The 26,292-nt window shown below is 36.6% G+C and overlaps 2 protein-coding genes across 2 annotated transcripts; both read left to right on the top strand.

Moving 5' to 3' along the window:
• Positions 1 to 4,094: 4,094 nt before the first annotated feature.
• On the top strand, positions 4,095 to 7,323 carry LOC129247613 (medium-chain acyl-CoA ligase ACSF2, mitochondrial-like). The gene is made up of 5 exons (XM_054886799.1): positions 4,095 to 4,634; positions 5,175 to 5,502; positions 5,563 to 6,569; positions 6,732 to 6,873; positions 6,968 to 7,323. The coding sequence occupies exons 1-5, from the start codon at positions 4,540 to 4,542 to the stop codon at positions 7,196 to 7,198; spliced, it is 1,803 nt and encodes a 600-aa protein (XP_054742774.1). The 5' UTR covers positions 4,095 to 4,539; the 3' UTR covers positions 7,199 to 7,323.
• A 3,673-nt stretch (positions 7,324 to 10,996) lies between these two features.
• LOC129247612 (medium-chain acyl-CoA ligase ACSF2, mitochondrial-like) lies at positions 10,997 to 26,011 on the top strand. The gene is made up of 5 exons (XM_054886798.1): positions 10,997 to 11,341; positions 23,929 to 24,256; positions 24,313 to 25,319; positions 25,398 to 25,539; positions 25,609 to 26,011. The coding sequence occupies exons 1-5, from the start codon at positions 11,250 to 11,252 to the stop codon at positions 25,843 to 25,845; spliced, it is 1,806 nt and encodes a 601-aa protein (XP_054742773.1). The 5' UTR covers positions 10,997 to 11,249; the 3' UTR covers positions 25,846 to 26,011.
• Positions 26,012 to 26,292: the final 281 nt, after the last annotated feature.

Raw genomic sequence — 26,292 nt, 5'->3', positions numbered from 1 at the left:
ATGCCAAATTTTCACAATTTTTATAGTGAATTTCAATAATTTCAATGCCTTGTTCAAGCGTGTATCGTTCCATTTTTATGGCGTAGTTTTTACTTGTCAAATATCAAAAAATGACATCTACCGATATATCGGGCTATGCAAAATAACACCTGTTATTGAAAAATCCTTTACAACAAATGGATTTATCAAATGTAATCAAAATATTTCGGTTTCATTCTGTTCAATTATATTTCTTGCATGCGCGAAAGTCTTTCGGAAGCACAGAATACTTCACCCCTTTATTTCGTACATATTTTGCGCGCTGCACGTCTATTGGATTACATTTTTTCCAAGTTTCTCTAAGCGTAATATATTGGAGGCATTGCAAAAGCTCAGCTGTCCAAAAATATTTATTCGCAGAAGTTTAAAAAAAAGTAACCACGAAAAAAAATGGCAATTAGACATATGCAGGCCTTGAATTTATGATGAATTATAATTATAGCGTTAACATACGACAAATACTGCCGAGAAAAATCGACAGAAAAAAGCATCGAGCAACAAAAGTACCTGCTTTGGCAGAAAACCATCGAATATTTACTTGAAGGTACAGGCATCGATCAGTCACTAGCCTTAGATAGATATTCAAGGTCACTTTTTTCAACAACGATTAAGTCAACATCGCCGTTCTCTACATCCATGCACAAGAAAGTGGTTTCTAGATAGTAAAGTTGTTTCACTGTAGGTGTCGGTGCTTATATGCATATATTTGTACTTATTTATACTCTTTTATCGTTGTATTGTAAATATTGCTAATAGAGAACAAACAAAACTAATTATCATTCAGATTTTTTTTTATTCGTGGGCTTGATATGTTTTTTTCTTATGTTGTGAATGTACGTGCGAAGAAAAACAAAAATAGGTCTCATTCATATATTTTTATTCACTGATATCACATACGTGCTTAAGCCTTAGTGTGCAGGTGCATATAGAGCCTCTTGCAGGGGTGGGAAGATAAAATTTTATCACTTTCCCCATTTGAGCAGATGCGAAATTTTTTTTTGACGAAAGAAATGCAATTCAAAAGTTTTGCTAATTAGTCGTAGTGCCTTGAATTTTTTTATTTAATTGGTTATGTAATTCTCACCGAAGCTGGGAGTTTGCACAGAAGCCCGCTCAGTACTCATGCTTGGCCTGAGGATAGCCCACTTGGATGTTAAAGCATTTTTGGTGCCCAGTTGTCTTGCATTTCCCTTCCATGAGTTTGTCGCCTTACGAGTCTTAGTTTCTGTCAGCGCGAATCCAAATTTATCAGGCACTTTGATATCTTTGCCCTTCGTCAGTTTTGCTACTCCCCGTTTAGAAGTTGATACCTAGTCATACTGCAGATGTAACTCAACTAGGTTAGGTTAGGTTGACTTGGCTCGCTGAAAGCTATCACATGGACCTATTAGTTCTTAGTGGTACCAAATGGGGCGAGACCTTTACGTTTCTCTGTAGTATATGTACATCTTGTAATAAGTCTGCGGCTTTTGCGAATCTAAGTAAACTCTGAAGCTCTAATCCTCTGATACATTCCAACTTCTCATATTGTGAAGCTCCTAAGCATTTCATTCGGGTTCTAGCTAATGCAGGGCACGAACATGGAGGTGTTCTAAAGTTTCCCTCTCTTCGAGTTCATTGCGAAATCTGCAATTATCGTTGTTTGTAATTCCTTTCTTGTGAAATTTAAAATCAGCTATGACTTTAGACCTACAAGGCATATCGCATTTGCATTTAAAGACGAGTTGCTGCTATAGCCAATTCTGAGCCTTGTGACATTTCTGCCAGCTAGCAGTAATATAGGGCTATCTAATAAGGGGTGTTATTTTGATATTCAAAGAAAAATGCAATTTTTTATTATAATGATGATCGGATGTTTATTTCATTATAAAGAGGAAGGTAAATGACCACCACGACCACGCTTACAGGACGTTATCCTTTTCATGAAATTTTCCATAACCGAATTGCAAAGTGACTGCCCTATGTCCTCGATAGCGAATTCCATCTTTGAGGTCTTGAATCGAATGCCAATTGTTTTCACCTCTTCGAGAGATAACACGGTCCGGAAACTTTTCCCGTAAAAGATCAATGGCTTCGTTGCTTGTGTGGCACGTAGCGCTGTCTTGTTGAAGATAAACGTTGTTCAGATCAATACCACCCAATTGCGACCATAAAAAATCGTTAATAATCTCTAATCTAATCTAAATAACATCTGTTATTGAAAAACGCTTTACAAATTTCAAAAATGAGCCATTGTATTCAGCGATTTTTTCGTACGTTCGGTCACCTTAACCCATAAGTACCTACCTACACACATGCACATATGCAGGGCCGTGGAGAGAGTATTCGGGCCCCGGGGGACTTGAGATGCGGGTCCCTTCAAATTGTTTTTTATTTATCAAAATGCGTATTATATTATAGTGATATAACATTTAAACATTGAAAAACTCATTGATACAATTTTTGATAGAATTAATTATGAAATATTGATTAAAATGAATTTTAGAAAACTCTTCAGCAGATCTGAAATGAAAAACGCAGCTGAAAAAAGTTAAAATTTTTTATTCATTTTGTGAGCCGTATAAATATTTGAAAATGACTGCCACGATGCTTAGAATTTTGCTTTTCTTGCTTTAGCTGAGGCAAAAGCTCTTATAATATCATCGAAGTCGAGTTTCCTTGCTAACTCAGATTCCAAATACAAAGTTGCCAATCCTGTTACTCGACTCTGAGTTGAACAAGAACGATGGTAGTCTTTGATCTTTGATAAAGCGCTGAACGATCTTTCGGCGCCGGCAACCGATACTGGCAGGGTGCAGAATATTCGCAAAGCAATGCAGATGTTCGGGAACAGAGTATCCAAGTTTTTAGCTGTGATGGCAGTCAACAAGTCGAACGAAGGCATACAACATTCCGAATTTCCAGTAAAATTCGCCTTGTACACACTCTTCAAGTGACACATCTCAATTGAGATTTCTTCCGGCACATCAAAAGGGTATTTTTTAGCAAAATTAAGAACTGCTGTCTGAAGTTCTGCTTTTTCAATTTTAGGAAATAGCCACAGGAATGAGAAAATGTTGTTTATGTTTTTAATTGCAGTAAACCGATTTTCAATAGCAGTGATAACTGAGTCCATGATGACGAGAAATATGTTCCTCTTGAAATCAATTTCTTCGGTGGTCATATTTTCCGCTGAATTCTGAGGTTCTTCATCATTACGTTTCTTCTTTCGGCTTGCTGGCAATGTTGACTAAGTGTTTGGCAAACCTTTTGCAACAGTTTGACATTCTTTTAAAATCGATCCCCATTGGCTGCGTAACAATTGTAGATCTGGTACTAGGCATTCAAGATTCTTTACCTCGACGTCAATCTTTGCTTCTTTTCTTTGTAAAATCAAACTGACGTAGTTTATTGCTGTGAGAATCTTGAACCATATGGAAGACATTAAGACACATTCAAATTTACTTATGTACTTAATAATTCCATCGACATCGCGTTTCGTTTCTACGGTGAGATTAAGTCCTGTCACTTTTGTAAGAGCTTTCTTCAGTCCAGGTAGATTTTGAGCAAACGCTTTGACTGTATCTGCTTGAATTGATGTATCCGATGTATCTTGTATCCGATAAGCGGTGAAGTGAAGTTGGTACACATTCTTTCAAAATATCCCATCGTCTCGTACTACTACTGAATATGTTGAAACATTTTTGAACGTAAGGACAAATTGCTTCAAAGAATAACTACGTTTCAAAATTGGTGTTCATTTAAAAAACAACTATCTAAATTTAATCTAATCATCACTATAATTATTAATTACCTTATAAATCAGTAGCATAAAATGTTCCATTTTAATAAGAGCTCAATAATATGCACTTTTGTATCACCATATTATATTTATTCTTCGTAATCGTGATCATAACATTCGATATGGTGACACCAAAAAAAGTCTGTGACGGAACTCTGGTAGAAGTATTATTTACTATATTTTTTCAAGCAGGAAATTTCTTGGAATTACCCTCGAGTCCGGGCCCTTCTGAAAACTCCGGGCCCGGGGAAAAAAGTACCCGATCCCCCCCTCTCGTCGGGCCTGCACATATGTGCATACATATTTTTATAAACTTAAAAAGTGTGTTGATATTTAAACAAAATCACACTAACACACCTTTCAGCATGGCAAATTCAGTGCTCTCTGCTTTGTATTTTGGTACAATCCAATTTAGTTGTGCTTTAGCCATTCAAAAGTAAAAAGCGTTGCGAGCAAATTACAAAACAACTGGCATAGCCGATCGCAATCAGCAGAGAGTAAAAATTTCAACCTGACAAAAATATTCGTATTCATTCATAACAAAAACAAGAACAGCTGCCAGTGATTATTTTATATGCAGATATTTATCATATCATCGCATAACAACACAGAGTGGCTTGCTCACTGGAGATCGCACTCAGTTGCTCAGTGACCCTAGTGTATAGTATACTCAAGTAGCATTTGACTTTGAAAGGTATGTAAATTGTACAATACGAAAAATGATGAGCAAGAAACTGCAAACGGCTACTCAGCTCTTCTACAAAAATATGCTCAGAGCGGGTAGCAAACAACACTCTCATTGTGTGATGCGTTGGTGAGTATGAAATCATAAGAATAGTAAATTATATTATGGAGAGGCTAAGAAAAGAAAAGCTTAAGAAAAGTATTACAATTTTCGTAAGATTTGTAAAATATTCTCTTAATAACTAAGTGTGAATAGATTTTATAAGTCAACTTAAATTTTATTTTGGGAATGCAATTTATTTATTTATTAGAATTAATATACAATACGAGAACTAGTACTATGTAGCTGCCAGTGCCTACAATGAGAATGAAATTATAAGTACTTTCATTATAATATTGAGTGAGAGAATTTGTTATTATGTTAGTTTTGTGTTGATTTGTATTATTTTTTCTTGTAATATTTCTCTAAAAGCTTTAACAGGCTGCCTAAATTTACTTTCGTATTGTTGCATTTAAGAATGGAGAATTTGTAAAATACTAACCACACTAGAAGGAAATATTAAATAATATTCACTAGAACTAAATCGTAATCAAAGTGCATAATGTAAATAAGATCATAGCTACTTTATCCATTTCATATGCACCTTTTCTAATAATATCAACTTTTCAGCTTATCTGCGCAAATCCCAGCGAATGTCAAAGCGCACAACTTTAACCCGGCGCATCTGCATCACATCGGCAAAAGTGCGTTAGTCTATCGAAATGTTGGACAAGAACTAGAAAGAACCGCGGCTGAGTATGGCAGTACGGAATCTATTGTTTCATGCCACGAACAAAAGCGCTACACATACCAAAGCCTCCTTGAAGAAGTCGATCGTGTGGCTGCTGGTTTACTGAAACTTGGTTTGGAACAAGGAGATCATGTGGGCATTTGGGCACCCAACCACATGCACTGGTATCTGACGATGTTAGGTGCTGCACGCGCTGGTTTGGTATCGGTAGGTGACGATCGCTTCACAATTCAAAATTATTTTAAATTAATTTTAACTTTTGCTTAGGTCGGCATAAATCCGGCTTTTCAAGAGCCCGAAGTTGAGTATTGCCTGAAGAAGGTTAAAGTGAAAGCGCTCATAATGCCGGAAACATATAAGACGCAAAATTATTATGAAATTATAAAATGCATTTGTCCAGAGATTTCAAACAGTTCTGATGGGTGCATAAAAAGCACCAACTTGCCTAACTTAAAGCACGTCATTATCGACTCACCGAATAAGCTGAAAGGCGCACTCAGTTTTGATGATTTGCTTGGACTGAGCAACCCAGCCGAGCGTGAGGATATCTCAAAAATGCAGCGCCATATAGTGCCAGACAGTGGCTGTAATGTGCAATTTACCTCCGGCACCACCGGACAACCGAAAGCCGCTGTGCTGTCGCATTACAATTTCGTAAACAATGGCATACACATCGGCAATCGTAATCAGCTGGACAGTAATTCACGCATTTGCGTGCAAGTGCCCCTATTTCATGTTTATGGTGTAGTCATCACGGTTATGGCCGCCATGACACATGGCAGCACTTTGGTTTTGCCAGCAGCTGGATTTAGTCCCGCCGACTCGTTACGCGCCATTGTGGATGAGAAATGCACTGTCATACATGGCACGCCCACAATGTACGTTGATCTCATCAAGAAGCAGCGAGAGTTGCAACTGCCCTTGAAAACGGCAAACATGGCTATTACTGGTGGAGCGCCGTGTTCGCCACAACTCTTTCTGGATATCAAGAATGTGCTGGGATTGGATCACGTGCGCACCGTTTATGGTTTAACCGAAACAACGGCGGTCATCTTTCAGTCGCGTCCCGGTGATAGTATGGAGCAAATTTTGAATACTGTCGGCCATTTGCAAGATCATGTTGAGGTGAAAGTGGTCGACGCCCAAGGGCATACCGTGCAGTTTGGCGAACCAGGTGAACTGTATGTGCGTGGTTATGCCACAATGTTGGAATACTATGATGACGAGCAGAAAACAAAGGAAACCATCGGAAATAATAGATGGCTGAAAACTGGGTGAGTTTTCAAATAAGCTAATATATTTTGAGCTTAACTCTTTGCATTTGCAATTATTTGTAAGCCTTTGTTTGTGAGCAGCTGTTAAGATTATTTATATGTATTTAAGTTCACAACTAAAATAAATCCATTTATGTAATAACTCAATTTTTTTCCACTTAGCGATCAATTTATTTTAGAAGCAGACGGCTACGGACGTATTGTTGGACGCCTGAAGGAGATGATCATTCGGGGAGGCGAGAATATATTCCCCAAAGAAATTGAAGATTTCCTCAACTCTCACCCGAAAATCATAGAAACTCACGTATGTGTATACATACATACATACATAGATTCCAGTAACAAGTTCCTATATTTCCTACACTCTCTCTATTTCTCTATTTCTCACTCTCTTGCAGGTGATCGGTGTGCCGGATGAGCGTATGGGTGAGGAGTGTTGCGCTTTTGTGCGTTTAGCAGATGGCGTTGAGAGCATCACACGTGAAGAAGTGAAAGAATTTGCCAAAGGAAAGTTGGCACACTTTAAAATACCGCGCTTTGTTATACCCATAAATGAGTTTCCTAGAACTACTTCAGGCAAAATACAAAAATTCAAACTCGCCGAAGAATACAACAAAATGTATAAATAGTAACGTGCAAATACTTGAGTTTATAGCATAACTTCATACAAGTATAAACATACGCATGTACGCATACTTACATATGGACATTTATATCTGATATTCAATAAATAAAATACTCAATTGTATTTCGATAAACACTTAAATCTCCGCTCATTATTCTACCAAGTTAATCAGTAAATCTTCTTTCGATAGGCCATCAACACATTGATATGCCTTGATAAGTCGTTGTTTTTGTAATTTCAGCAGCATAAGCATTATCCATACATTGGGGAACCTTCTAACAGTGCGGTTGTCAACGAACGTAACCGCAGTGCGCAGAAAGCAAATGTGACGAAACTGATTGCTTGCTCTGAACGGTTCATTGCTGGTTACTTCTTAGGGTCAAATATCTATAAAAGCGCCCTCTTTTTGCTTTGCTTAAAGTTAATTTTATTAAAGGGTGGTTAAGTTTCAAGGTCCGGTGTTGATTTCGAATCAATTACGTATGAAACAAAATATCGGCCAAATGGCCGCCGCGCCCTCGGCGGCACACCTCCATCCGATGGTCCAAATTTTCGATGACGCTGAGGCATAATTGAGGTTCTATGCCGTTAATGTGCCGAATTATCTCATCCTTTAGCTTGAATTGTTGCTGACTTATCGACGTACACCTTTTCTTTCAAATAACCCCAAAGAAAGATGTCCAACGGTGTCATTGACGTTTAGGTGTGGTTCACATTCTACATCGGCCCTTGAAATTTAACCGCCCTTTACCAACCACTTTAATCTCATTTTAAGTTTATTTAAAAGGTTAAGCTGCCGCCATAGCCGAGTGGGTGTTGCGTGACTGCCATTTGGAATTTCCATGCATGAAACACCAAAAATATAAAATAAAGTTTCTCATAAAAAATATCTGGTATCTACAAATTACGTTTTACTTTTAAAATTTCCAGTTTTCAGACTGTGTTTTTGTTTTTTTAATAATAGTTTTATTTTTATCAGTTTTAGTACTTTAAAATAAACTAAATTTAAATTTATTGAAGAAACGCCGAGCCATGCCGTTTCAGATGTCTCGTAATCTAGCCATTGCATCGAATGCATTGCTGACGCATTACTCTTCAATAATTACTTTTTAGTTCACATTTTTATAAAGCGTTATTTTAGTCTTCTAGAGTATAATTTGAAATTCTTTTATTTTTTTTTATAGATCAATTTTATCTTTTTTGAATTCTTACTAAATGCTTTCACTGCACCAACATTCCCCGTATGTAAGTATGGGAAATGTGTATGCTGCTACAACAACAATTTCTACTCATACATTCATTACAAGGATGATATAATACCAGGTTCCGCCTTCCGAATTCCCTGCATCCATGTCCATGAATAAACAAACAAAAGGAAGGGGAATTAGTTGTGTGTGAAGAAGAATAATAGGCGAACGGAAGAGAAATAACCAAGCACATGAAATTCTACGCGCACACACTTTCTTGTCACGGCGTTTTCCGCTTAAAAACGCAAAAAAAACTGCATATTAAACATATTAATTTGAGCTTTCACAATTTAACACGCGGCACTTCGTCTTCACGGCACCCGCCGTAGCCGAATGGGTTCGTGCGTGACTACCATTCGGAATTCACAGAGAGAACGTTGGTTCGAATCTCGGTGAAACACCAAATTAAGAAAAATATTTTTCTAATAGCGGTCGCCCTCGGCCGGCAATGGCAAACCTCCGAGTTTATTTCTGCCATGAAAAAGCTCCTCATAAAAATATCTGCCGTTCGGAGTCGGCTTGAAACTGTAGGTCCCTCCAATTGTGAAACAACATCAAAACGCCCACCACAAATAGGAGGAGGAGCTCGGGCAAACTCCCAAAAAGGGTGTACGCGCCAATTATATATATATTACATATACTTCGTCTTCATTCGTTTGTTTAGTTTAAATCTCACAAATCACAAAGTGTTTCCTCATGAAGTAACTGTTTTGAGAAGACGCCACCTCCAGTACTTGATTCGCCTTGCATGTCTTTTTTATAAGTTAAATCAATAAAAGCGAGGTATAATTGTGTAAATTTTACAAACCCTTTTAATATATGTATGTATATACCTATTTTCAAAAAGTGTAAACTGGCAGCCTTATCTATCATATCAAGACGAATTTATACAAGGCACTAGACCAACAAAAACAGTTTGTACATTAAAATGTCGCGACGAAAAAAAGTGGAGTAAGAGTAAAGCGGAACAGCCTCTTGTCATTTTATTTTGTGGTTACATTCTAATTTTTAAGGCGGAGAGGAAACACTTCAGCTGCCCTACTGATGATACTTGGTGTACTAGGTTTGTTTTGTCTGCTGCTGATTTTGCATTAAAAATAGATAAATAAATAAATGACTTAATGAGCCATAACAGATGAACAGAAGTAAGAATGTTCCCCTGATGACAAAATCATTCAGTTTAATACATTTCGTTGAAGTATTTATCTTTAAAAATTTAATTAAAATTCTGCAAAAAGTATCAGATTTCTAACAAATTGCTTTAATTTTACTTTGGTGATTAGGGAATTCCATGCTGGCTCTGGATTGTAAAAAATTAGCTGGTAGATCGTTTTTTGAATGTCTGTGGGCAAACCAGAACATTACATTCGTGAATCTGTCTTTCTTCCTAAATTTATTCTCAGTCAAAAATGTCACTTCTTCTATCAAGTTCTCGCAAATTGCGAATGTTTTTGATTTTCTATTTCAATTCAAAAATCAGCTGAGGCGCAACAAATGCTTTTAAGTACTTACGGAGAGACTGCATTTTGGGAAATAATGCTTCGTGAGTGGCATGAACGCTTCAAGTACGGTGGTTTTGTTGTCGAAAACCGGCATAGGATGAAAAAAATAAAGTTTTCGTCTAAGATTTAGATTTAGAGACAAGACTTGATAAATTTTCAAAACTATCAAAACTAAATGAAACCATCCCTCGACCGGACAATATATAGACCGGCATCAAACGACGTTCATCGGGAGACAACTACTATTTGTACTACAACAACAACAACTACTATTTGAACCGCATACGTTTAATTTTTCATTTACATGATACTCTCATAAGATATGTAGATCGCTTCAGCTAAAAAAACTACTGTGTCGTTTTAATTACATATTTACACAATAAATCGGTTTGTGCTTGGTTGTATCGACACAATGTTCCCATTGATATTTTTGCATACATACTTTTTCACACATCCGCGTTGTCAGTTACAATTTTTCATTGTTTAATAAACTAAAACCAAAAACCACAAAATGTAAATAGTTTATTTATCTATAATTAACATTATTCAACATTGTTTTTAAGTTATTTTAACAAAAATTAAAATTTTTCAAAGTTTATTTTGTAAGCGATTTCGAAATGGACTGTTTGGCAACACTGTGTTATGAGAGAGCAATCAGCTGGTACGATTCTAAGGAATTTTCCAAAATCGTACGATAAAATCTACGATACTACGGAACGGAAGGGTGGTGATTTTTCATTTACATAGGGCTCTCATTAGTTTCATCGTATCAGCTGACACGGGCCTGCGTTTACGTTGGTAGGTGTGAGCACCATAACAAATTCCACGCGCTTACGTTGGTGAATAATCACACAGTTAAGTGTTTACGTCGGTCTCGCTAACTGCACCTTAAAGACGACGCTCAGTTGTGAGCATACGAGTACTAAAAAATCACACTCATATTGATAAGCCCAGCAGTTGGAGAGTACGATTATTATCGTCTCCAGAAGAGAACGTTCTCCATTATTTCGTTCGATAAACGCACGTATGATTCAGTTGCTCTCGCATCGTCAACAAGATTTGTTAATAGCCGATCATTTGCTACACAAAAGCTTAACGCTTAACGTGGACAGCGAGCTGGAACCTTTGGCAGATTGCTGTGATTAAATGCTAAAGACTTTATTAAAATTAAATTATCATTTATCAGTCCACTTATCTGTGCAATTTTTACTAGTATAAATAGTTTCGTGCTTTGCGTGTAGCGTGTTTTTATAGATATTTTTTTTATTAACGTTTTTATCTGCTCAAAGTGAGGATAGTGCACGAAATGCTAAAGGAGAAATTGCAAACTATTTCGCGACATTTTTTCAAACGCGTCCTTGAAACGAATGGGTATCCTTCAGCAGTTCTTTTACGTTAGTAAGTATTAAAGTGAAAACTATAATTTTTTTAGCTGTGCAGACAGAATTTTTTTTTTCGCCTTTTGCAAGTATTGTGTGATGATATTTTAGTTGGTGATGATTTAAAAAAATTGTTTTGGAATTCATATCGCTTACGTAATGCCGAGCGGCATATGGATACGCTATGGAAAAATACTCGGCAGCTGAAACTATGTACTGAAATGGATATGTGAATATTTGCATGTTTTTTATCAAACATCGTCCAACTATTTCGCATACAAATACCTGTTACACATGGTTTGAGTTGGAATATGAAACGTATGAAAATGTTATCAGAAAAAAAAAATGATTGTGAGCTATGTGAGAAGTGTAAAATAATATAATATGACTATTGTTTTGATTCGCTTGTTTAAAATTCAGAACGTTTGGCTACTCAGCTACGCCAGATGATTACAAGCACTAAAATGTTGCCCTGGTGTTAGTTATAGTGCGTTGGTATGCAGGTATGCCGTGGTGGCTATTCAAAATGTAATTACTGTGATATGAAGAAAATGGCTTGCCAGCACTATAAGTAGAAGGCGAAAGCATCAGTAGAGAGTACGCAGTGGCAACAAGTTTCAATCCAGCAGAACTTGCTGAAGTCCAGCAAAAAATGAGAAGCAAAACCTAGCACGTCTTCTAAAATTTGAGTATTTGTGGTTTTTTCCTGAAAAGTAAAATAAAAAAATTCAAAGCTGAATAGATTTTGTGAAAGAAACTCTTTCAATATCATTAGAACCACACAACCTATGAAAAGTTGAAAAATATCATCAAGAATACATTTAACTCGCTATTTAAATAAGGAAATCTTCTGCAAATACTCAGCGGCCTGCTCCGCGAGCTCACAATGGAAGACTGTCACACTTAGACATTTAACCATCTTGGACTCCTATACGGATATACTATACTTAGTGATTGTGACTATCATCCTCCCATTCTCTACCTCGAAAGGAATTTCCTACTGAAAATCCCTTCTAGACTGAAATGGCTTGAAGAAGATCCAACACCCAATACACCCGTTGAGATCTACACGGACGGATCTAAAATCAACACCGGTGTAGAATCAGGGTTATATCGCGAGGAGCTTTCTATCAGTGAATCCTTTAAACTAGCGGAAATTAACGCTATTCATGAAGCTTTAAAATGGTTAGAGATAAACAGAATACCATCAACAGATAACTGCATTCTATCATACAGCCAAGCTGCTCCACGGGGTATGGATGCATTCCAAACTGCATCAAGGAGTGGCTTACATTGTCGCCAATCTCTAAATGAAATGGCCAAACAATATCGTATTATCTTATGCTGGGTTCCAGACCACAGAGATATAGCAGGGAACTGTAGGACCAAACATAAGTAATTTTATGGGGGTAGCTCTCGCAACTTCTAAGCTTCTTATTAAAGTCGCACTAATCTGCTCTGTGATTCAAAGTTGAATTAGTGCCAATACCTGTGAAATTGCTAGGCAAACATGGCCAAGGCAAATCTACGTCTGTCCAAGAATACTATAAAATTGAATAGACTTCAAATTAGGACCTTAGTAGGAGCCTTCACAAGACGTTGTCTCATAGGAAATCACGCAAGAAGATGTAGCCCAGCCCCTGCGGCTCACAACGGACCCATTTCGTGGTCTAAGTGGTATCGCAGACTCTATGTACGATGCGGCTGCCAAATCTAACCTAACCTAACCTAAATAAGGAATTTGGTAAATGGTTCCCATTGGTTTAGCCTATAGCGCAAAAATGGGATACACAGTCGCTCACATTTTATTTGCTACAGATACGATTTTTTGCAAAGCGTCCTATATTTCATAATATTTTGCGAAAATGGAAAAACAGAGTATGCAGATATTTTATTAATTTTCTTTTATTTCATTTTCCAACTTAAAATACAAAATGTGTCCACTAATTTCACTGAGAACTCACAGAGAATTCACGCCGCAGCGTAAATGTTACAGTTAAATGTATCGCTATTCCCGGCGCAAGTTTCAAGAAACGCAATTGTACTTTCAGTATGCGAGAGTTTGTAGAGTGAATTTGACATAAAGCAACATTAAATTTTACGTGCGCTTGCTTTTTTAGCCATGGGACCGCGTTTTCGATAGATTTTCGTGAGTTAGTTTTGGAGCATTTAAAAAAATGAATGTCGTAAAGTAACTGAAATTGTACATTAAGTTCGTCAACAGCTCAGCACATTATTAAACGCCTTATGCATGAAAATCGTGTGGTAAATAAGGGACGACAGGCTCCAAGTCTGCGCATTTTGCAAACTTCATTCCACTTAATGTTTTCCGCAAATTATTATCGACTGGTCCGTTGTCAATATATCTGACTATCGAACTATCATCGATATTATCCCGACGGCCTATCGTTAACATTTTATAATAGAATTCAACTAATGTTACACCTTCATTTATTTTAGTGTTCATCATTCGAATGTGAGTGTCTGCCAAATTTCTCACATTCGGAAAGTCCGTCAAAGAAGCTACCACAAATGCATTGCATTTCCGGAATGCTAGTTGAGCATCAGCCCATCGCTTAGCAACCCGCCACAGCGTACTGAGAACAGCAGAAAGTACAAATATATCTTCCCACTGATACATTGCTCTCAACTGTTCAACTCTCTCGATGAATTGCATTGATGAATATGTATTGTCAATAGAGTTGTACTCTGGCAAGATGGCTGCTATTTCTCTCGGCTTATGCGTGTGTATGTTTGTCGTTGTAGACAAAGATCCCTTTCCGGCTCTAAAAAATGCTGAATCAGACAAAGGCGCTGATCGGTTTGAATATCCTAACGGCAGTGCCTAGGTACTTTAGAACCTTTTTCGTGGTTAGCGTATTTGAGCAAGTTTGCATGTTTGGTTAGAAGTATTAGCTCTGTTTTCTCTGTATCTAATTTGAGTCCACGTGAATCTAGCCACGTTTGTGTCCGTATCATAACTTGGTTAAGTTTCCTACGATCTCCTTCAAAGTGCTGTGATGACAGCTGCGATATTGTCTGCGTATGCGTTTAGAAAGGCCATATCAGGCATTTCTAATATTGAATATCTCGCCATAATTAATGTTCCACAGGTCGGGACCGAGAATTGGTCTTTGTGCTGCTCCGTATATGACGTACATACAACGAGAACCCTCTGGGATTTGATAGAAGAGACTATGCTCAGTAATCCCTGAAAGTTTCATTGTGGAATTCACATAACTTTTCGCGTTACGGTACATTCTAATACGCACAGCAAACCAGTTTCAAGTCAGTGGAAATGCTGCTCTAGCAAAGCGCTGCGTACCTGCATATGTTAAGTTTCTACATACATACATACCTTCATTTTCATATACATCGAAGCGTCGCTGCGTACTTCCATAAGCAGATGCGCAGTATTTTTACTGGATATTATTTACTGGTTTTACTATTCAATTTCTATCGCCCGCAAATTTAGATCCTTATGTGCCGAAAGCGCAATTAAAAGTTAAAATATTTTACTGTAATAAATATTCGATTCTGTCGCTTGCCCATCTAATCAACTCTATTATTTTATGGCCTTTATGATCTATCATAATGGTAACAGTTTATTCAGTTATTCAGCTTCATATAGAAGCACACACATACGCACACACACACGTTTACTCATTAGCAGATTCTTGACAATTTGTGTACGTTTTTATTTAATTACGTGAATTACAGAAAACAAACGATTAATTAAGTGAAAAAAAAAAAACGAATAAAAATAAGAGGCTTATCTGTGCTGAGTGAATCTCGCAATCAACTATTGTTTTTTACACAGTAGAAAAGAAAATTAGCACAAGTGAAAGTGCAAGTGCGCCTCATTGCACAACTTTCCTGACGCGAGTTGTAAATTAATGCAGGTTAGAAAATGAAAATTTTGCATGCGGGAATAGTTTAAATGTGCAAATATTTTAACATGCACTCCTATGCGTACATATATTTAATGAAATTACCACTAATTGTATATATATATATTTTTTTCAAATCTAAAACTATAATAAAAAACAGGTTTCATATTGAAATTAATCTTTTACACACGAAAAGCAAAAAGGGTTAATAATCAGAAATAAAGCAATTGAGTTAATCTGCGAACAACAGCTATGCAATTAAATAAAAAAATTTAGTTTTTTTGTTTGTAAATAACAAGAGATGTATTTTCACATTCTTGCGCAAAAGATTAGATCAAGTGAAAATTTGAAAAACTCATTTTTTTTTCTTAATGATGTTTATCTATTCTAAAATTAATATACACAAAGGATTAAGGGAAAAATGATGATTTTCAATATTTTTTGTTTGCTAGTCAATTGCTTTATTTTATAAAAATAAAAACATAGCATGAATACATCATGTTTCGACTTGACTTTAGCAAAATTTCAAAACAAAAGTGCGTGTAGCGTAGTACAAATAACAGAAGTGAAACTTTCAAGGCATACAAAGAAAGAGGGTGAGACCCGAGAGAGAATGAGAGAGAAAGAATATATATCTTAATAAATACACAACATTTGCAGAGAATACAAATAGACAAAATGTACAAAAAACGGAGAAGAGTCGACCGGTATAGGTAAACGCCGGACACAAACCGTGGTAACAACGCGCACTACTCCTAGCGCACTCCGCACAAACGCTGCGATTCCAGGACCGCTGCAACGGCATAAATTACCGTCTGGCAATACCAATAAATCAGACGCCGGAATGGATAGCACTTTATATAGGGTTATTCAATAGGTGCGCTTCAACTTTTTTCCGATATCGAGGGCGAACGACGCAATATTTTTTATTTTTCGCTTGTCATCTGTAAACTTCATTAGTATACATTTCATCATGGAATGCTACACACTTGAGCAACGATTGCAAATCGTGCAAATTTTTTATGAAAATAATCGTTCTTTTGCTGCTACTTTAAGAGCATTACGGCCATTTTACGGTCCATTTAACAAGCCGTCCCGTTTTGGGGTTATGTGAAGTCATTGGTCTACAGTAACAAGCCGGCGACGATTTGTGAGCTCAGAGCCAATATTGAACGCGAAATTGCTGGAATTTCGGCCGATTTATGCAAAAGAGTGGTCGAAAATTGGGTTCAACGATTGGACTTCGTAAAACGTGCACGCGGTGGTCATGCAAAAGAAATCGAATTTCATACTTAAATGTATATGTTCAAACTCGATAATAAAAAAAAAGTTAGTTAAAAAAGTCAAACCGTTTGTGTTTTATTCAAAAAACTTCAAAAGTTGAAGCGCTCTTACTGAAAACCCCTATAGTACACACAAGCAGTAGCCAGGAAACAGAAATAAGCGTCAAAAAGTAAGCACCAAAAATAACGCCAAAAAAATTGGGACCAAAAAACGACCCAAACAGTAGGCACCAAGGAAATATAGAGTCAAAAAGTAGGCATCAAAAATATATTTCCTAAAAGTTTGCACCAGCAAACAAGCGCCAAAAAGTAGGCAGTGTTATTTCTCACTAGAAATTAGCAACCACATTCAAAAACTCATGAAAAATAGCCCAAAGTGTATCTAAGATATATATAAGGCATAGCTCTCTCTCTCCTTTTCCTCTACGTTATCTCTTTTTTCTCTCTCGCGGAACGAAAATGCCAAAAACTTTGTATGGCCTTGAAATTTTACTCTCCTTTCTCGCTCGTCCATCGACGCCTAAGAAGTTTCACTTCAAAAAAAAAAATTAATAATTTTAAAAGTAATCGCTGTTTGTGCGGAGCCCCTTTCGCCAGAAGTCCCTTGCCTGAGATTCATCTAAAATCAGTCGGACAAGAGAAATTACTTTTATTAATAGATAATCTTATGCCTGATCAAAATTAATAACATGGCGGCCTCAGGAAATATTTTCCAGATTTTCGAGAAAAAATCGACAAACCGAAATTTTTGAAAAAAAATCCTTCGATCAGGCACGAGCTTTTTATGTTTTTCAAAAGCAGTATAAATTTTATTGAAATCTACCAAGCGGTTTTTAAGTTACAGCGATCACCAGTTCAAGAAACATAGTTTTGAGAAAAACGCATTCAAAGTTTTGCTCTCGATTTTTGTAGAGTTGTACGAATTATTTAATTACTTTCACTGTTCGCTGTTGCCTCGGTAGCATTCTACCTTCTCGAGTGTTATCGTTAGCGCGTCGGTTGCATGCAGCTGCTGCTAGCTACTTGCTCTCGACGGCTCCGGAGCGCCCAAGCGCCTTTGTTAGTTGTTGAATAACTCGAAAAGTATTTGTCGGACTCACTTCAAATTCTCATACAATATTTTTAAGATATTATACTTTAAGAAAATGCAAAAAAATTCCATTTTTTGAAAATTCTGACTACCCCTAACCCCTTTAGGTGCAAAAAATATTTCAAGGTATTTGGTACATTGTGGAAGATCGATATTGCGCGAACTAACAGATGCCGACATTACATGTGACGGCGCAAAAGCACAGTTCAGAACCGTGTACGAGGGAAGAGTCTTGACGAGGCCCTATTTTCCCGAGCGGAGAGCAAGGATATAAAAAAACGTACATGGTTTGCTTTATCATCTATTACAGCTTGAAGTCTACGTGGCATATAGCCAACCAATTTTTTTGTGTATTCTGGTCTAATTTGTTTGCATTCGTTCAAGTATTCCCTTTTTAAGATCAGATTTCTTATGGATGTCATATTCTCTTTTATTTCTCTTCAAAACCAGCCACAAATTAAACTTTTATTTAGAACTTAATCGCAGGCCCCTTCAGACCGATGCGCACCTCAACGAAAACTTAAAACAACTTGCCCTCGAAACTAGATTTTTGAAGACGGCCTATTGTCTGGACATTTTAACTACATGGCAGTACGCGCACATTTTTTGCGTTTGCATACAAGGTGCTAAGTTTAAGCGCTTAAAATTTACCTAAAACATGTTAGCCAAAACGAAAAAAATTCTTTTCATTTTTATGGGAATTTTATTTTTTCAACGTGCATTAGATCATATCTTTTGATAAAAATACTCGTATGTACATACAGGGTCCGGCACTCGAAGTGTAACCAACTTTAGACCACTTGCGCAGCTCATATAGGGGCATCCGCTGCCTGTAAATGCGATAAAAGAAAAGCAGTAGTGGATTGAGTAATAGTGTGATTGCATTAAATTTGGCTGGAAAGTCACAACCAGCGATTGTTCGTGAGCTCGAGCACCTTAAAGTAAATAAAGTTTTTACTTATCGCACCTTTACTGGTTACAATGATACTGGTAGCCTGGCGAAACGTCATGGAGGTGGTCATCAAAAGACAGCAACGTCACGCGAAATGGTTTTGAACCAGTGAAGAAGCGAATTGGGCGAAATCCCCGACGAAGTGCCAATCAAATGGCGAAAGAACTGAAAATATGTAAGCATACGGTGCATACAGAAAAATGATCTACAAGTCAAGGCTCCAAAAGGTGCATGATCTCACACCAAAGCAGCAACAGGTCAGACTTCAGAGAGCGAAGGAGTTGCTTCGCTTGGCCGAAACCGGTCAAATTCCGAACATTATGTTTTCTGACGAGAAAAATTTCTCAAATTGAGCAATTCGTAAACTCCCAAAACGATAAGGTTTATTTGACCGACCGTTTGTACGAGAATTTGGGTCAACGATTGGCCACCAGGAGGCAGCACCCGCTACAGGAAATGGTTTGAGCCGCTGCAACCACAGATGGGCGCTCTCCAATCGTTATCATTGAGCCTGGCGTCAAGGTAAATGCGAAGTATTATCGAGAAAGACAAATACTTCGGCAGACCGTGGACGTTTCAACAGGACTCGGCACCGTCTCACAAAACTCGATGCACCAAGAATGGCTAAAAAAGAACGTTCCGAACTTCATAACGTCTACACAATGGCTGTCAAATTCACCAAACGCAAATCCGATGGTTTATTCTCTTTGGACCATTTTCGAGAGCAAGGTCCAATCTAAAAGATTTACCAGTCTCGAGGCACTGATTGTCCGCGAGTGGTCCAAAATACCTACAAGTCACATTCGGGCAGCGTGCGATTCGTTTCAGGACCGTCTCAGGCCCATAGTCAAGACAAAAGGTGGTCATATCGAACAAAAGTAAAATAATTCTTATATTTGTATTATTTTCACATATTTTTTACTTTAAAGTGAATAAAGGCAATTTTCCAAACGAAATTTATGACCTTTTTAATTGGCTACATTTCTAGTGCTGGACCCTGTATGTCCTATATTCATAGAGATTAGTGCATTTAAAAGCGTTATCTGGCAGTTAACAGACAATATTTTTGTTGTATCATTTATCAACACTTGAAAAACGGGAGCAAATTATAAGAATTTGCAAAGTCTGGTCCAATTGAACAGCATGAAATTTTAAATTTTATGTTTAACTAGCGTACCCTCGCCCGCTTCGCTAGACGATAAATTCAATGATTTGCTGAAAGAGAATAAAATTAATACGAAACAAAGCAAATTCTTTGATACAATTTCATTCGAACTTTATTGTAACGCTTTTTGGTAGACAACGTTTTTGGTTTTTTCATCTTTCGCGTGAATAATGACAATGGCTTGCCAACTCGTGAGCAAGCTACATACAATTGTCCATGAGAAAAATTGGGTATTCTAAATTAATACCGCACATTTGTAGAGACTGTCCTTGCGCCTTATTAATTCTCATAGCGAAGGCAAGGCGAATAGGGAACTGCAAACGTTTGAAATCGAATGGTAAATCCGCCGGAATCAGTGGAATTCAGGGTATCAAAATGTCTTCTCCTTTGTACTTCTCTTTCAAAATTGTTGCTTCGATAACGTTACCCATTAGCTTCTTCACAGCGAGTCTGGTACCGTTGCAAAGTCGGGGCACATTACTATTGCGCAGCATAATAATCGGTGCTCCAATTTTTAATCGTAAATTATGAGGTGGTAAGCCTGCCAAATCGAGTGAGTTTAAGAATTCAGTTGGATAATTTACGACCTTATCTTGATCAGTAATAGTGTCCATTGACTTATACGCAACATAACAACTATGTCATCAGGTATTTGATCTAAAATAGCTGAATTTATATCATTGACGTCCTTATTTTTCCCAGCTAAAATTGCTCTTTCGCTGAGTCCATCATGGTTTTTGTAATGTTGAACTATGTTTGGAAATACACTCTGTATCAATGCCTCTTTAGACTGTGCAAAAGTGCAGAAATTGTTAGGCAATGTTATCATTAATGTTGTTTTTGAAAAAAGGTTTATTTTTTTTTGGTTAAAAAGTGTTTTTTGAAGTTTTGAAAAACACTTCGCTCTAACAAATTTCTTCTCAGTTAATTGCTGAAAATTAAATATTTTGAAAAAACTATTTTTTTTTAACTTAAAGTTGATGAGAAAATTTTGTTCTTGAAAAAATTTCATACTTTTGTAAAAGTTTAAATTGATTTGTTAAAAAAGATTTTTTCCGCTTTGAAAAACACCCCCTCGAAAAAATGTATTCTCTATTAATAGTGGAATATGAAATGCTTTGAAAACACCATTTTTTTTTTAATTTTGTTTGGTTTTCAGAAAATTTTGTTTTGAAAAAATTTCATACCCTTGAAAAAGTTTTATTTTATTTTATTTGTTTAAAATTTTTGAAATTTTTTTTTTTGTAATTTTAGAAAAACACCTCTTCGAAGAAATTTCTTTTATCTTTTTGAGGAAAATTTGGTTTTGAAAAAATTTCATGCTTTCGAAATTTTTTTATTTTACTTTATTTCTTCAAAATTTTTGAAATTTTTTTTTTGTAATTTTCGAAAAACACCCCTTTGAAAAAATGTTTTCTATGTGTCATAGTGGTATTCCATTAACTTTTAGGATTATAGTCAAATACTTACAAATATCTACGCTTTCACAAATAGCAACAATAAACAAATTTCCTCAAAACCAAAAAATTTATTTTTTTCTAAAAAAATTCTAAACAACGTAATAAATTTAGAATTTTGTGTTCACGAAAAAACAGTATTGTTTTTATTGTATTAACTGAAAACCAAAATGTTGCAAAAAATCAAAACAAAACTAAATTATTTTTTTGTGTTCATTTGGTCCATATGTTCCATAAAAAGTTGATATGGTAAATAATATGCAGGGTCTGATACACGCAAATTTCCATTGACCATTATAGTGACAAAATTATCGATCACCAATTCCAACAGGATTTCAAAATCAGAGTTGGAATGATTTGTTGTGTGGTGTACTTCTGAAAAAATGAGAAATAAACAAAATAAATCTAAAAATTCGAATTTTTACTTTATCTTGTGTATTTTCCAAGAATTTTTTTTATCATTTCGCGTTTCTTTCCTTTTTCATTCGATTCCAACATTTGTTCATAGCCGAAAACATCGTTTGCAAACGCATTCATTTCCATATAGAATTGGTCAAAGAAAGCATTGCTCAATTGAATTGAAACATTATTTTCATAAATACTTAGGACCTTAACTAATGCACCTTGGTACATACCTAACGCAGATATTCATCGCGACCTTGACATCGATACTATTGATGAAACAATACAAAGCGCCAGCAGAAGACACATAAATAGACTATTAAGGCATACAAATCCTATGATGAGAAGACTACCAAACAAAGAAAAATCTACCCAAAGTCGGCTTAACCGTCAAACACCAACAGATCTTGCAAAATCCTTGTAATCAATTGTCAACTAATCGTATATATGTATCATTGTTTGTTAACCACTTGTTTTTAAATAATATGTATATATTTCTTCTAAATGAGCTTGGGGTCATTGGCCCTTCAATATCACTCTCATTCCATCTTTTTGTAAATCAAATTACTTATTGTCTAACGACAGGTGTAATATTTTATGGAAGAAATAAAAAAAAAAAAAAAAATTTTCATTCGAATCATTTGAAATTTCTGTATACAATACATTTCTGTATCACAATACAAATACAAAAAATTCAAAAAAAGTTGTACACATAAAATTACACATAAAATGAATGTCGATTCGAAACTTACTTTAATCTAACAATCGAGCAAGTTTTGTTTTGGACAATATTTTGATTTTTTCTTTTTTTTATATGAAGAAAATATTTAAAAGAAATTTTTTTTTGCTAAAAACCTTCCCCTAGTGAATCCCTATAATATGAAAAAAGAACGAATAAAATTGGCCTCGTATCGGCCCAAAAAAATGCGGACAAACGAACATCATTTCATTTTTATATATATAGATGTTTACTATTTTTTTTTTAGTTTACTATTTTGTTATGAGCTTGTTGCTGGAGCATTGCTATTTTCTATTGTGTGCCTTCCAGTAAAGTGTTTTCAAGTAAGTGGCGCACGTTTTGAGCAAATCTCGTAAAAAAGTTCGTGCAAGATTCGTGAATAAAGCGTTTTTGAAGGTGTTATTATCGTGATTTAATTTATTTTTAACCCTAGCAGAAAAAATCTGTGTTGTAGGCGCAAGTTCAAATAATAAGAATAGACATCGAATTTAAAATTTATTTTTGTCACCTATTTTTTTTTTTGTTTTTTTATTAAACTGATGATGATTATTGGACTGATAGAGACATGTCTTACAGACTAATGCAATTAGTTAAATTTTACAGAAAGAATAGGTGTAAATAATATACTTAATCTTTTTTTTATAATTGCAATTTATCACGGACAATCAGGTATTGCTGAAATAGTTGTGTAATAAAATTGGTGCCATAGACTGCACAATAGATAAAGCAGTAAATTTTTATACTTTACAAACAACCACTTTGTTCTCTAATACTAGATAATATTGTTTACTGTTAATCGCAGGCATTTTCATGGGTAATCTCACTAAACTACACTTGCGCGCCTTCTAAAGTAAAAGCGTGCAGCTATTCGTAGGCGCTTGCATTTGACCACCCAACCTTCAAGTTGCTTTCGTGTGAACATCCAGACCACTGCTGATAACGTTTTGTTAATCTTCTGTGCATAGATGAGTGTTTAATCCTTCGAAAGACAACGAGAGAAAATTTTTAATTCAAAATTATTCAACAACAGACGTCGACAAAATTGGCTCTGTGACTGTGTTGATGATTATTTTTATTATTTAAAAAAGGAAACAAATTACACATTTAAATTTAATTTCTAACACAAGCAGCTGAAGGCCTTTGGCTAGTTCCTGTTTGTCTTATACTTCTGTTTAAATAAATAAGTAGCTATTACAAAGAAAATATTAGTTTATATTTCATAGAAAACATGGCTTCTTTTTACAAATTTGGAAACAAATTTTTTGCTTGTTTCATTGCCAGTACTGAGTAGATCTTGTAAATTGAAGATCCCTATCGAATTTGTCGTGGCTCGGTATCTGTAAACGGTGGTGTAATTATTCCAATTTTGTGTGCTGTTGTTGGCTACTATCGAGTTGGCAGCTCTTTTGGTGTCTTTACTGTTGTAGAATGGTGCAGTGATGAGTGGAGCTTTGGTGGCAAGCTTGTCAAAATGACTTGGTATCCATTTAAGCGTCTTGTTGTTGCTAAGGATATCTCTAATTTTATTCACTGTATGTTATGTGTTGTTTTGATAATAAAAAAAAACTTTAAGTTAAGCTTGTTTGTATTTATAAATATTTAATTTGTATTTTTATGTTCCATTTCAGCTTTTCTGCTCAAGCCCCCGCTGTTGTGAAATCACACAACTATCACCCGGCGCACCTGCATCACATCGGCAAAAGTCCGTTAGTTTATCGGAATGTTGGACAGCAACTGGAAAGAGCAGCGGCCAAATATGGCAGTGCGGAATGTATTGTTTCATGCCACGAACAAAAGCGCTACACATATCAAAGCCTCCTGGAGGAAGTCGATCGTGCGGCTGCTGGTTTACTGAAACTTGGTTTGAAGCCCGGAGATCATGTGGGTATTTGGGCGCCCAACAACATGCACTGGTACCTGACGATGATGGGTGCTGCACGCGCTGGTTTGGTATCGGTAGGTGACGATCGCATCACAATTGAAAACCATTTTGAATTAATTTCAACTTTTAGGTCGGCATAAATCCGGCTTTTCAAGGACCCGAAATTGAGTATTGCCTGAAGAAGGTTAAAGTGAAAGCGCTCATAATGCCGGAAACATATAAGACGCAAAATTATTATGAAATTATAAAACGCATTTGTCCAGAGATTTCAAACAGTTCTGATGGGTGCATAAAAAGCACCAACTTGCCTCACTTAAAACACGTCATTATCGACTCACGGAATAAGCTGAAAGGCGCACTCAGTTTTGATGATTTGCTTGGACTGAGCAGCCCAGCCGAGCGTGAGGATATCTCTAAGTTGCAGCGCCATATAGTGCCAGACAGTGGCTGTAATGTGCAATTTACCTCCGGCACCACCGGACAACCGAAAGCCGCCGTGCTGTCGCATTACAATTTCGTGAACAATGGCATACACGTCGGCAATCGTAATCAGCTGGACAGCAATTCACGCATTTGCGTGCAAGTGCCGCTATTCCATGCCTATGGTGTGGTTATTACGATTATGGCCGCCATGTCACAAGGAAGCGCACTAGTTCTGCCAGCAGCTGGATTTAGTCCCGCCGACTCGTTACACGCCATTGTGGATGAGAAATGCACTGTCATACATGGCACGCCCACAATGTACGTTGATCTCATCAAGAAGCAGCGAGAGTTGCAACTGCCCTTGAAAACGGCAAACATGGCTATTACTGGTGGGGCCGCGTGTTCACCACAACTTTTCCTAGATATCAAAAATGTGCTTGGATTGGATCACGTGCGTACGGTGTTCGGCATGACTGAAACCACTGCATGTATATTTCAGTCGCGTCCCGGTGATAGTATGGAGCAAATTTTGAATACCGTTGGTCATCTGCAGGATCATGTGGAAGCCAAAGTGATCGATGCTCAGGGTAAAACCGTGTCTTTCGGCGAGTGTGGCGAACTGTGCGTGCGTGGTTATGCCACAATGTTGGAATACTATGACGACGAGGCGAAAACAAAAGAGACCATTGGACGTGACAAGTGGCTTAGGACTGGGTATGTAATTCATGTTTGAGGCAAGCGAAGTTTCATTACTAATAAAATTTTTCGAATTTGAATGTTTGTCGAACACAGCGATCAATTCATTCTGCAAGAAGATGGCTATGGACGTGTTGTGGGGCGCCTAAAGGAGATGATCATACGGGGTGGCGAGAATATATTCCCCAAAGAAATTGAAGATTTCCTCAACACACATCCGCAAATTTGCGAAACTCATGTAAGTGTAAATATTTTAACTTATTTTTCTTTACATTCGCAAGTTAATTTAAATTTATTTCACATCCAGGTGATTGGCGTACCTTGTGAGCGTATGGGTGAGGAAGTGTGCGCTTTCGTACGTTTGCATGATAGTGCCACGAAGTTGACGCGCGACGAGATCAAGGAATTCGCCAAAGGAAAGTTGGCGCACTTTAAGATACCCCGTTATGTGGTACCCATTAAAGAATTTCCCAAGACCACGTCGGGTAAAATACAGAAATTCAAACTCCTCGAAACATATAACAAAGAGCACAAGGCAAAATGAGTGACACGAAATTCTAATTTTAATAAAAAAATAATGCATTTTTTAGCTATAAGCAGAATTTTATACTAACTTTGTAAGATCGTTTTAGAAATCCTTTTGTATTGTACTGAACTAACTTTTAATTCAACGGCAATAATTACAAGAAAAAAATACATCACTACCGAAATGGCATCACAACAACCAGCTTTAACTTTCGTCTGTCGGAACCACAGTTGTATGGGTACTTTAAGTTATACGGGGTTAAGGATCCTTCTTCTTTCAGAGAAAATGCATATACCACCTTGATCAAAAAGTGTTCGGAACAACCGGCAGGTGACGCTCGCTTACATCCTGGACATCTTTGATTAACATTCCTACCAAAATCGCTATTTATCGCCATTATTTGACATTTGAGTAAATGTACCGCTGCAGGTATTCTCGATTTTGTACAATTTTAAAATCTCAATT

Source organism: Anastrepha obliqua, chromosome 5 (genome assembly GCF_027943255.1).
Source record: "Anastrepha obliqua isolate idAnaObli1 chromosome 5, idAnaObli1_1.0, whole genome shotgun sequence".
Taxonomy (NCBI): domain Eukaryota; kingdom Metazoa; phylum Arthropoda; class Insecta; order Diptera; family Tephritidae; genus Anastrepha; species Anastrepha obliqua.
The sequence above is the reverse complement of the archived record's forward strand: the minus strand, read 5'-3'. Positions and strand labels throughout refer to the sequence as shown.